Source organism: Sarcophilus harrisii, chromosome 2 (assembly GCF_902635505.1).
Source record: "Sarcophilus harrisii chromosome 2, mSarHar1.11, whole genome shotgun sequence".
NCBI lineage: Eukaryota > Metazoa > Chordata > Mammalia > Dasyuromorphia > Dasyuridae > Sarcophilus > Sarcophilus harrisii.
In genome coordinates this window covers 240709819-240723200 of record NC_045427.1, presented here as the reverse complement: position 1 = coordinate 240723200, position 13382 = coordinate 240709819, and the positions used below count along the sequence as shown (strand labels likewise).

At 32.2% G+C, this 13382-nt stretch overlaps 1 protein-coding gene across 1 annotated transcript in view; it reads left to right on the top strand.

The window, feature by feature from the left end:
• Nucleotides 1-13382, top strand: part of TAF4 (TATA-box binding protein associated factor 4) — a 151441-nt gene that overhangs the window by 101344 nt on the left and 36715 nt on the right. Inside the window, exon 3 of the mRNA XM_031951715.1 lies at nucleotides 12041-12207. Coding sequence (XP_031807575.1) covers nucleotides 12041-12207 — 167 coding nt within the window. The remainder of the gene's footprint in view (nucleotides 1-12040; nucleotides 12208-13382) is intronic.

The window sequence follows — 13382 nt, the reverse complement described above, 5'->3', positions numbered from 1 at the left end:
CAAAAAAAAAACTATGATTATTTTGTATTTTGTGCACAAAACACCTTTTTCTTCCTTGAACTCTTTGAGGTATAGACTTTAGTAATGGTTTTGCTGGATCATAGTGTATGCACATTAGTTTCATTTTGTGCATACTTACAAATTGCTTTCCAAAATGAATGGACACAGAAATATCAACAATGCGCCAATGTGCCTGTTTTCTCAGACATTGTAACACGTATCATTTTCCATTTTTTTGTCATTTCGTACCTAGAAAGCACTCTGTATACCCTGTGCTCCTTCCAGAAACTCCATTTATGGAAGACATCTAGACTACCATTTCTTCATATCTCACCTGGCTCTACTTCTCTGGACTAATCTATCTTGCCTTTTTGATGGCCTCTCTGCTCTGATGGTCTCCTCATAACAATTCTGTTTTGTGCAAACATTATTATTATTAAAAGAGGCAATTGTGTTAGAGATGCAAAGAGGCTTGCTCATGGTCATATAGTTTATCAAATGGCAGAGCTTGAGTTTTGAACTCAAGTCATATGGATTACCACCCACTTACTTCTCTTTTTTGTTTAAATTCAATAAATAGAAACTATACAAAGCTATTTCTGGGGTTTAGTGTAGTGGGAGCACTCTAACTAGCCATATGATGTAGCCAGTCCTGCTTCAAATGATTTATGGTACTTAAAAAATCTATATAAATATAAATTATTTTGAGGTAAAATTTAAGATTGTGACTTTAACTCACTTATTAAACTACTACATGTAAGACATTGGATTTGGAATTCAAAAAGTAATATGAAATAAATATAAAAAATGGGAACTACATTGTAGAAAGGTTTAAATGTCAGACTGAAGAATTGAGATTTTTATTCCAGTGACACTGCTTATCAATAGATACCAGAATACCTAAATACCAGAACTAGATATTTTCTAGCATTGGAGTTATTATATATGTTCTTTAGGAATAGTAATTTAGCAGCAAGGTGGACAATGGATTGGCAAAGGCAGAGACTGGAAGAGTAGAAATTAAGCAAGGAGACCAATTAGGAGGCAATAGTTTAGACAAATGGTAATAAAAGTCTGAACTAAGATGGTGGCAGTATAAATTGAGAGAAGATTAACATGAAGCATTTTAGGGATAGGGATAGAGACTAGACTTATGATTTCAGTAGGATACTGAACTTCCAGATTAGAAAACTTGTACGAATATACATCATCATCTCTGCAATTTACAATCTTAGAGAGTTGCCTCAAGCTCTTAGAGGTTGGATAACTTGCCCAGGATGAGATGGCCCATGTATTTCAGAGGTGGAACTTTAAATCTTTATGGCTCTAAGACCGTTTCTCTGTTATCTTCTATGTCTCTGCTTCTGTAATATAAGGGAGATGATATGGAAAAAAATTTGGAAAAATTTACAACTGACTAGGTGGATCAAGAAGACTCTTGAGTTGTGAACCTGAATGACTGGAAGAATGTTTTGAAGGAAGAGCGAGCACTAGGAAAGAGCAATTTAAGGGTATGCACTTTCTGCTAGATTCATTTATAGAAGGCTTTTGATTATAATGTTTTGTGAATAATTTTCTACTTTGTGGATTCTTTCAGATATTGCTTTCCCCTGGATTTTCCCTTCGGTTGTCTAAATTTTGGTCACTTTGCTGCTTGTTGGGACTTCTCTCACAGTTGTCAAGGGCCAATAGAATATATAGTTTGAAGTGCTCTTAGATCCTTGAAAGTTGCTGGCTAAGTTATAAGGATTTTTTAAGAAAAAACAAACTTAGTAATGAAGTGCTGAGTGAAATTACATGTGTTTAATGTTGAAAGCTTATGTGAACAAAGCCACTTTACATAATAGATAGAGAAAATTCGCGCTGCCTTTAGTTGTACTTTCATAACTATAGTAAGTATAGTCATTATTATAAAGATTAAATTATTATCAAAGCAAATGATAAATTTTGTTTTTGCTATATTACATGATTTCTTCTGGATTTAGATAATATGAGAATGATTCATTTCTAACAGATAAGAGTTTCATAAACTCTCGTATCTTGAATTCTTGAATGAGATTCTTTCCCAGTGTTTTTGTTGTGATGTTTTAATGAACATTAGAATGTGTCAGTTATAAACCATAAAGCTTAAAATAAAAAAATAAGTATATAAAGAGTTAAATATAGATGAAAGAATATTTTAGCCATGTAACTTATTTTTAAAATATACAACTAAGATAAGTAGTTTGTTGTAGCAGGAATAGGTACTACAATATTTTTTGATCTTTCCTGAAGTTAGGGGAACCAGTTTCTTGTAGATCAGATTTCAGAGAACCACAGTATCATTTTGTAATATGACGTTTATCACAAGGTAATGCGGTAACTTTTGACATAGAGTTCTGTCATAATATCCATTACTATGCAATATCACAAAATGTGCCAGTTACTTTGCAGGTTGCTAGGTGGCATAAGAATGGATTGAGAGGTGGGCCTGGAGTCAGGAAGACTCATTTCTTTGAGTTCACATGTGGCCTCAGACACTTAATAACTGTGACCCTGGACAAGTCACTAAGTTCTTAGTTTCCTCATCTGTAAAATGAACTACAGAAGGACATGGCAAACCACTTTAATGTCTTTGTCAAAAAAATTTCAGATAGGGTCTTAAAGAGTTGGGTGACTTGACTAAATTTAGGACAAGTGTAGAAACAAACTTTCTCTTTCTTCTTGCCTCAGACTATTGACTAGTATTGGCTGATATCTTTCTTTTCTTCTTGATTAGGATGTGTAATCTTTTTGCACATTGCTCCTTCAGTTGCCTTTTTGGTTTGCATTGGGAATATGTCTGTGTTGGACCTTCCAGATAATCATATGAAGATGGACTTAGGTTCTGTTTGAAAATTGTTTATAGCCATGTAATCAGAAATACAGGTTACTGCTATGTATTTTAGTTAAGATTATAACAATATAATTTCTCTGGTGTCTGAATTTTTATGGCATGATTTTTCATTAGAGTAGAACATCTAATAGACAGTAATTTTAATGAATTTCATTTGATTATAATACTGATTGTTTATCCATTTTGAGATAATAAGTGTTACAGTGTTTCAGTGAGACAGAATGTTTGGGTAGAAAGAGCCCTGGTCCTAGTATCAGAAGACTAGAGGTTGTTTAAGCTTTTGGAATTTTAATTATCTCATATGTAAAATGGTGAGTAATATATACCCTAGCTCTCACATGGTGGTGGAGAATATAATTTTTTCCCCCAGATTTTCAGGGCTTTCTTTCTTTTATTTTCTTTTTTAAAAAATCCAATATATGAATACATATTTATACAGTTATCTTGCTGTGCGAGGACATTCAAATCAAACCAGAAAAAAAAGAATCAAAGTAAAATGCAAGCAAACAACAGAAAGAGTGAAAATGCTATGTTGTGAACCACACTCAGTTCCCACAGTCCTCTCTCCGGGTTTAGATTGTTATCTTCATCACTAACGATGAGAGCCATGCCCATCAGAATTGATCATTGTATAATCTTGTTGTTTCTGTGCATAATATCTCCTGGTTCTATTCCTTTCACTTAGCATCAGTTCATGTAAATCTCTCCAATCCTCTCTGAAATCATCCTGCTGATTGTTTCTTACAGAACAATAGTATTCTATAACATTCATATACCATAACTTACTCAGCCATTGTCCAATTGATGGGCATCTATTCAGTTTCCAGTTTCTTGCCACTACAAAAAGGACTGCCACAAACATTTTTTGCTCATGTGGGTCCCTTTCCCTCCTATAAGATGTCTTTGGGATATAAACCCAGTAGTAACACTGCTGGATCAAAGGGTATGCACAGCTTGATAACTTTTTGAGCATAGTTCCAAATTGCTCTCTAGAATGGTTGACTCCGTTCACAGTTCCACCAATAATGTATTAGTGTTCCAGTTTTCCCACATTCCCTCCAACATTTGTCATTATCTTTTCCTGTCATCTTAGCCAATCTGAAAGGTGTGTAGTGGTATTCAGAATTGTCTTAATTTGCATTTATCTGATCAATAATGATTTAGAGCACCTTTTCATATGACTAGAAATAGTTTTAATTTCTTGATCTGAAAATTGGTTGTTCTTATCTTTTGACCCATTTATCACTTGGAGAATGACTTGAATTCTTATAAATTTGAGTCAATTCTCTATAAATTTTAGAAATTGGATAATATAAATTTGAGCAGTTGTTGTCATAACTAAGCAATTAATATTGTTTTATATGCTTAAATCCAAGAAACATTTATTTATTAAATGCAAGGTGTTAGGAGTACAAAGATGAACTAAGACCCAGACCTTGTTCTGAAGGAGTATATAAACTAATTTACTCTAATATATAAAATGATGAGCTAAAGTCTTGTTTCAGTAGTATATCACGGTGTAGAAATGACCCTGGCTTTTCAAAGACTTCACCAGCAGAGTATATATATGGCAGGTCTTATTAAGCAGGAGCGAATGTGAGTGTGAACCTGCTGATGAACAATATGTTTTTTGTTCAAGGGCCAGCTTAAGTATGTTTAAGAAAATTTTATCATCAGAGAGTTGCCATTAGAAAGAATCAGGAGACCAAGTTTTGTACAACACTCTATTTACTACTAAATTACTACATTATTTATTGTGAGTAAGGCATACAATTTCTTTGTTTCTAGGTCATAAGCTTTTAATGAATTGGGATATGCCTACCTTGATTTTACCTCATTAAATTAACATGAGACCAGTTAAATGATTGTTTCTATTAATGAAGATAATACATTTAAACTTAGCTGCCATGTTGTCAGAAACTTCATTCCCAGATATAGAAATAATATTGAAGAGTAGAGAGGCAACCCAGTGCATTACAAAGATGATCTCAGGGTTAAAAATGCTCTAGTATAAATTTAGTATTTCACCCGTCTGAGTCTTGGTTCCTTTGCTGATAAAATAAGAGAGTTTAATGGCTTCTAAAGATCTTTTCTTGTCTGTCTATCTCTGAATGTCTATCTGTCTAGTCACAGTAACTCATGAAGAATGCCTACCAAGGCATAGAGGAATTTTGATACATATTGGTGGAGGGAATGACCATACTGATAACATAATTAATTTCTGAATTATTGAATTAATATTATTAGTTTATAATCTACTACTACTTTTATCATTATATGCCTATTTTTATTTAGTTATGATGCTAAATTAAAGCAGCAGTTCATAGAATTAGAATGGAGATAAGAGAACATTCATGGCTCTCTGGCATTTGTCTTTTGGCAGGAGAGATGATGTTCTGGTCTTGGCTACCATAATATAGAGAATAATTTCTCCAGGTAAATTATTTTTGCTTTTCCATTAAGAGTGAATCTTCTGAACATTTGAGGATAAAGAACAATTGAGGGGATACAAAGAATGGTTAATGAGTAATTAAAATAAAAATTAAAGGATAATGATAAGTGGGGGATAACTCTTTAAAGCTTGGTGACTAAGTGAACTGCCAGTTCCCAATTTGCAAAACTGGTTATATGCCAGAATTCTGTAAATTGATTATTTAGAATCAAGAATTTGTTTTCCTAGTGAAGAAATGTTATAAATGGTATATGTTCCTAGATAACCTAATTAGTGTAATTACTTATTTTAAATAATACTTATTTTAAATGAGAAACCTTTTTATAATATCTTAAATTTTAAAACTTATGATAATAAAAGGAAATATTTCAATTTAATAAGAATTATTAAATTTTTCTTGATAAGTTAAATTTTCTTGTTACTGAAGGAAAATACATCATCATCATCACCATTATTTCAGACACTTATACAGTGCATAGATTGTTTTACTTGAGATACTAGAGTTATCTCCATTTTACACATGATGAAATTGAGGCACAAAAAATTTAGGTGACTTGTGCCTGGTGACACAGATAGTAAACTAAGAAAATAAGATTTCAACTTAGCCTCCCTGACTCTATGCCTAAGCCAGCTGCTTCTGTTCTATCTAGTCTTGTTTAGACTCACAAGTGTTTTGTGTAGGGAACTGGGGGGGAGGGGAGGGGAGGAGAGAGGAAGGACATTTTTCTGAGGAAACTGGATTAGCTTTAAAGAGAGAATGGGGAATTGGGTAAAATGATGTTCTGTGGGTTTACAGGATACAATGGTTAGAATGCTGAGCTTGGAGTGAGGAAGACTCATCTTCCTGATTTCAAATCTGATATTTATTAGCTGTGTGACTTGGGACAAATAACTTAATCCTGTATACCTCAGTTTCCTCATCTGTAAAATGGACCTCAGAAGAAAATTCTTTAGTACCTTTGCCAAAAAAAAAACTCCAAATGGTGTCATGAAGAGTAAAGCAGGATTGAACAACATGTGTTTGTATATATGAGAGCACCTGAGGACTGGAGGTAGAACTGAGCTGATCTGTGAAAAATGAAAAAGGGATCTGCGTGGAGATAGGGTTGGACATGTATGATTATTCTGAGAAGTAAAAAAAAACAAACAAAAAAAAGTATATACTTTTGTAATCACCTGATGGAATTGTTAATTGAAGATAGTGTGCTGATTGTTTTCATTAGTGGTGGTAATGTATGTATTTATATATGTATGGGTGTGTTGGTGGGAAGAAGGGTAATATGGATTGACTGTGGGTAAAATATGGTTGTTTTTTGGTTGGTTGGTGGGGTAAGATGATATTTATCTAGTAATTAAGAGTGTATACAATTTGGATATTGCAATTCACGAAATGGCTTTATCTGTAACATCTTAGAACCTACTGAATCTTTTTTTTGCTTCCTCCTTCCTTTTATTCCCATTACCTTTGTATTCTTTTCAACCCCCCCTAATTTTGTCATCCATCTTTTTTCACCTTTATTATTTTGTGTTTTTGTTCATAACTGTATTTCTATTTACTATTCCCTCTATTTTCAGTATGTTCTCCTCTCTTAAATCTTTTAACTGGCTATAATATGTAAAATATTTTCAAATACCTGCTGCTTTTTAAAATAAAGTTTTGTTTCCATTAATAATTTGAAAACAAGGTGCATATAAACTTCTGGTTGCCTTTCTCTTAGAAAAGGGAAAGGCAAAAGATGAATTTATTAAATTATTTCCTTTTTTGAAAAAAAAAATCTTTTGTAGTGTTTGAATCCCCCACCTCATAAAAATGTTTTTATTGATATCTTTTTTTTTTTTTTTAACATCATGAGATTGTCTTCCAGTATCTTTTCCTTTCCTCCCTCCCCATCCCCAAGAGACATCCCATGTAAAAATAGTGATTTTTTTTTTTTTTTTAAAGAGTAACGTGATGGTTTTCTGGAGGCAGCCTTATTGGAATAAATAATTCCAACAGAGTAAAAAAAATAGAGGGAAAAAAATCAGCATAGCAGACCAGTATGCTGAAAAAGTTAAAAAAAAATTTAATGTCTAACACTAGTGTATCTCCTGCTTTGGCAAAGGGAGATGGGAGTATAGGAACATCTTCACATCTTTTTTAGATCTATGCTTGTTCTTTAAAATTTTGCAACATTCACTCTTGATTTTCTCTCTCTCTCTCTCTCTCTCTCTCCGTTTACATAGTCATAGTGTGCATTGTGTAATATTGTGTATGTTGTTATTTTGTCTCTGCTAATTGCATCAATTTACATTGATATTTTCTCTTATTTATAATTGTCATTTTTATAGTATAGAAATAGTCTATTGTATTCATATACCACAATTTGTTTTGTTATTCCTCCCACTTGTTGGACATCTACTTTGGTTTACAATTCTTTGATATCATGAAAGCTGTTAAAAATAGTTTGGTGTATATAGGGACTTTCTTTTTACCGGTGACCTCTTTGAGTTAATATGTAGAGTAGTGAAATCTCTGAATCAAAGGGTAGGGACATTTTAAGCATTTTATTTACATAATTCCAAATTGCTTTCTAAAATAATTGTACTAATGTATTAATCACACCTTTACCAACAGTGGTTGGTAACAGGACTAGTATGCCTGTATTCCAACAAACCCTGGAACATAAATTTCCCAACTTTTTTCTTCTTTGCTAATTTACTGTATTTACAGTTGTTTTGATTTACATTTTTCTTATTTTTGTGATTTGGAGTATTCTTTCATACAGTTGTTAATTGTTTATAAGTACTCTCTTGAGAACTCTTTGTTTATATCTTTTAATCATGATTTTTTTTCTCCTTAGCAGTATCTCCTCTTCCACTTATCCTTTGCCAGACTAGCAATTCTTAATCTGGATCAGTGAACTTGTTTTAAAAAATATTTTGTTAACTCTATTTCAGTATAATTGGTATCCTTTGTAATCCTGTGTATTTTTTTTTTCCAGAAGTGGTTTCTCTTTCTCTCTCTCTCTCTCTTTTTTTAATAATAACTTTTTATTGACAGAACCATGCCAGGGTAGTTTTTTACATTATCCCTTGCACTCACTTCTGTTCCGATTTTTCCCCTCTTTCCCTCCATCCTCTCCCCTAGATGGCAAGCAGTCCTATATATGTTGAATATGTCCTAGATACAATATATATGTGCAGAACCGAACAGTTCTCTTGTTGCACAGGGAGAATTGGATTCAGAAGGTAAAAATAACCTGGGAAGAAAAACAAAAATGCAAACAGTTTACATTCATTTCCCAGTGTTCTTTCTTTGGGTGTAGCTGCTTCTGTCCATCATTGATCAATTGAAACTGAATTAAGTCTCTTTGTCAAAGAAATCCACTTCCATCAGAATACATCTTCATACAGTATCATTGTTGAAGTATATAATGATCTCCTGGTTCTGCTTATTTCACTTAGCTCATTTTCCAGTTTCTAGCCATTACAAACAGGGCTGCCACAAACATTTTGGCACATACAGGTCCCTTTCCCTTCTTTAGTATCTCCTTGGGGTATAAGCCCAGTAGTAGCACTGCTGGGTCAAAGGGTATGCACAGTTTGATAACATTTGGGGCATAATTCCAGATTGCCTGTGTATTTTATTTTATGCATTTAAAAAACATTATTCTGAGTAGTCCATAGATATCACTTAATTGTCACTGGGGTCCATGACACACAAAAAGGTTAAAAATCTCTGCTCTATAGAAAAAAGGTCCCTTATCCCTGCCTGAATTAAAAAGATAATTATATTAGCTTAAATTGCTTCTAATTGTCCTTTTTTAATTGTGGGGAAAGTAATTTTAAGTGTACAGTATACTTAATAGAGGTATCTAGTATTGGTTTTAACAAGAGGAAAGAAAATAGGTAAAATGCATCTAGTCTATATTTTATAGTATATGGTTAGTGATGAAATATTTCATCTTAAATTATTAAGGTAAATTATGTGAGCTCAAAATTGTTATATTTTATAACAGTTATGTTTATTTTTAATAGATTTATGATATGGTTTCAATTGATCATGTCAAAATTAATTTCTACTACTTGATAACTTAAATGATTTACAAGTCCTGAATGGTATATCTTTAAAGCATGATATTTAATATTATTGGTGATAATTTTGTTAGCATGACATATATATACTTGAATTTATTTTTTTTTCAATGTTAGTGATAGTAATATATTGAAGACATGAGTGGGGAGGAAAGATGCTGCTTACTATATTACTTCATTCCATTTACATGGGATAGAACTTCCTAGTTCTGTTTGTGGGCTGATAATTTTTAAATTAAAAATTTCAGTTATTAAAATTCTTCATTGGTAAGAATGTCACAAAAATTGGCCACAAAATAAATATATTAATTATTAACTCTTTCTCATTTATATATCTGGGTATTTGTGCCTGAGACATTGTAATTTGATTTCATTCTCTTAGTATGTCACCAATCTTTTCCTGTTAACCCATAGACTTAGGTAAAAACCCATCTTTTCATTGATACTTTTCTGATTTCAACAATAGTCATTATTTGGTATAGGTAAAGCCAGAAAATTTTAGATAATAATTTCTTTAGAATTGTGATTGTGGTGATTTCATGTATTAAATATTTTGATAAGTTTTTACAGAGCTATTGTTTTACTTTAAAAAAGTTTTTTTTAAACTAAGGTTTATGTATGCAAACTAACAAAAAGTAGATCGGAGAAATCAAAAAATCACAAAAATGAGTTAAATGTTTTTAAGCATTAAACAAAACTTTAATTACAAATTAATAGGTTTCACTTAATCATAAGGAAAAGGATATGGCTTTTTATTGTGTATTTAAAGATAATCAAGTAAAGTATGACTACTTTTTTTCCCTCATTTTCTAAATCAGAAAATGTGCTGTAATGTATTTAGTTGAATGACCACATTTTTTCTTGTTAGAGAATTATATATGAATTCTAATATGGTCCATATACAGGGACAAAGATGTTAGAGGTCTTTCAGTGTAAACTTAAATTATTTCATACTTTATTTGAAAAACTTTAAGTATTTCTTTACTTATGACATTTTAAAAGGAGATGAAAAATATCCAATATAAATTTTGTGGGGGAACGATACTGTTTATTTTTATTGCATTTTATTTTCTCATATTTGGCAAAGGGGATAAGAGGAGGGAAGGAAACAGTTTTAATGAGAGGTAATATTAAATTTTTGATAAGAGCTTTTTAATACTTGGAAGATTCTTTATTATTTGTACGATCTATAAAATGTTTAGAAAGAAATAGAATTATGTTATAAGATCATCTTATAAAACTTCTAGATTTCTTCAACTTTTATTTGATTGAAGAGTCAAGCTTTCTAAGTTTACTTTTGTCCTGTGGAGGATGCAATTTCCATTCTTCGTGGATGAGGAGAAGATGGATGAGGAGAAAGCTGGAGAGTTTGTGTTAAGGTCTATTTTTCCCCCTTGGTCCAGTTGATTTGGATTTGAGTTATCTGTTTCACTGAATTGGAGATGCCTCATTTCCCTCCCTATTTGATTTTTCAGTTGGGGTGTAACACAATGCTGAGCCATCTGTTGTGGATTCACTTGAGAAAGATTATGACTTTTATAGTTCTCTTCTTGCAGTTTCATTACTAATTTTGTTATGGGAAATTAAGTTTAAAAGTTAGACAATTTTGTTATTGTTTCTAATGGAACTTATGATTTAAATGTCAAATCTGATGGATAGGATTTTCTTTTTCTATGATTTAACTAAAGAAATGAGAAACCATACATAAAAACTCATTTTTTTGAACTCTTTTCTGTTTAGTCCTTGAGCATTTTCAGTGTTGAGTAAATATATTCAACCATATTCAACTATAAAGATAAGCACCAAACCACATGGCCTTTTCCTAAGAGAAATCAGGCATTTGGCTCAGAGAGAGCTAGATAGTAGGCCTAAAACAAATCGAATACACTGTAACTCTCCCTTCTCTTTTCATTTTGTTTGGATTTCATGGGGCTCTGTCTATGGGGAAACTCAAAAATGAATTTGCTGCAGGGGTTATATATATTTTTAACTTTCTTGATAAAGTCAAAGCGCAGGTATGGTTGGCTGGAAAAGGAGAAAGAAATGTGAGTAAGCTAGTGCAAATTTTGTAAAATCACAAAAGCTTAGAAATGAAAAGGTGATTTAGTTCAACCATTTTGTTATAGATGAAAAAACTGAGGTTAGAAAAAGATATGTGATTTGCTTAAGTCACTTCACTTAATATCAAAAATTAGGACCAGAGTCTAGGTCTCTTGATTCCTAATCTAATGTTCTTTCTACCATTCTATTACTATTTAGTAGATCAAATTAGGGATGTACTAATTTTAGCAGGCTTTTCATCTAAACAAGGAGGGTCTTCTTTTGTTTTATTTCTTAAATTTATGTAAATAATGTTAAATGGCCATTTAAATTCTGTAACCCTCTGAAAAAACTAATCAAATAAAAATGGAATTTAGAAAGTTAAAATTTTATATTTAAAATGATTTTTAAGAGTTCAGCAAACTTACTTTTTTAAAGACATCTCTTTGTCTTTGTGTCTCTGTCTCTGTCTCCCTATTCCCTCTCTCCATCCCGATTTGTTAGCTTTGCCTTTGGTAGCCTTCTGATAAAAGTATTTTTTTAAATCATGTCTGCAGTGAGAAGCTACTTTTCTTGATTACACTTTGCTTTTTCTGTAGGTATGGTCCTCATTCGAAGTGAGAATGGACAGTTGTTAATGCTTCCTCAACAGACCTTGGCACAGATGCAGGCACAGGCCCATGCTCAGTCCCAGCCTCAGAATACCATGGCACCACGCCCTGCAACTCCCACAAGTGCCCCTCCTGTTCAGATATCAACTGTGCAGGTGAGTGTACTTCGGATATTTTATTGTTTCCTGTTCATCTTTGTGAAATATCATCTTGTTCTCACATTTCTAGTACTGCAAAACATGGCTTCTTTTGTGACCTTTTAACCAGCACTATCCTTGGCTATGGTTTTCTTCCTAGAGTTCTTAAAGTATCCAACTCAAAATATACCAAATCTTTAAGGATTCAACCCAAAATATTGAATTCTTTTCCTTACTTATAGAGTATCAGCACAATATTCAGGTTTTCTGATTATTTTCAAATGAGCACAGATTTTCCAAAAATACCTCTTCTAAAAAGTTATTCTAATATTAATTTAAGATCTTGGGACATTTAACTCAAAACTTGTGAAACTGGCATAAAGTGGAACTGTTGATACCTCATGGTACTATTGTTGGGAATAAACTAAAGGGATATTTCCCAGAGTTAGACCTAGCACCCATTGTGATTCTTTCCTTCTTTTTTTTCCTTTTTGACTCTGATTCTTAAAGCAAGGCATATTAAACTAGAGGAATTTTCTGGTCTAACCCCTTTATTTTACAGATGAGGAAACTGAGAGTCACTGGGGAAGTGACTTTTTTATGATCACAGAATTTCAGTTATAAGGCTTCTGGGAAGTCATTTAGTTAAATGTATACTTGGTTGGAAAACTTACTCTAGTTTTTGTTTGTTTGTTTTTTGGATATCTTGAATATGCCAATGCAGATTATCCAGAGGTAGTACTGAGTAGTAGATTTGAAATTCAAACCCAGATTCTCTACTTTGAATGTGATATTCTTTCTGCTGTACTCTGCTAAATTAGAGGCTGAATATTCACAAAATATTTTAAAAAGCAGTTCATTCCACTTGTTTATTTATAGGTCATTTTATCTCTTTATTGATCATTTGTTTATTAAATAGGGGTGGAAGTATGTGAGAGGAGAGGTTTTAGAGAATGTTAAAGTTGTGAGGATGCCTATTACCAATTAAGCAGCAATCAGAACTTAAGATAAAACATCCCTGAAATTAATATGTAAATTAGAAGCAAAATAAAATTAACAATAGTGATATTTTTTGCAACTTTTCATGGATAGAATTTGCTTTTGATATATTCAGTATAGATTCTACACTTATAATCTAATGATGATAATTGACATTATTCAAAGAGTGGCAATGATCATAGAAAGTTATACCT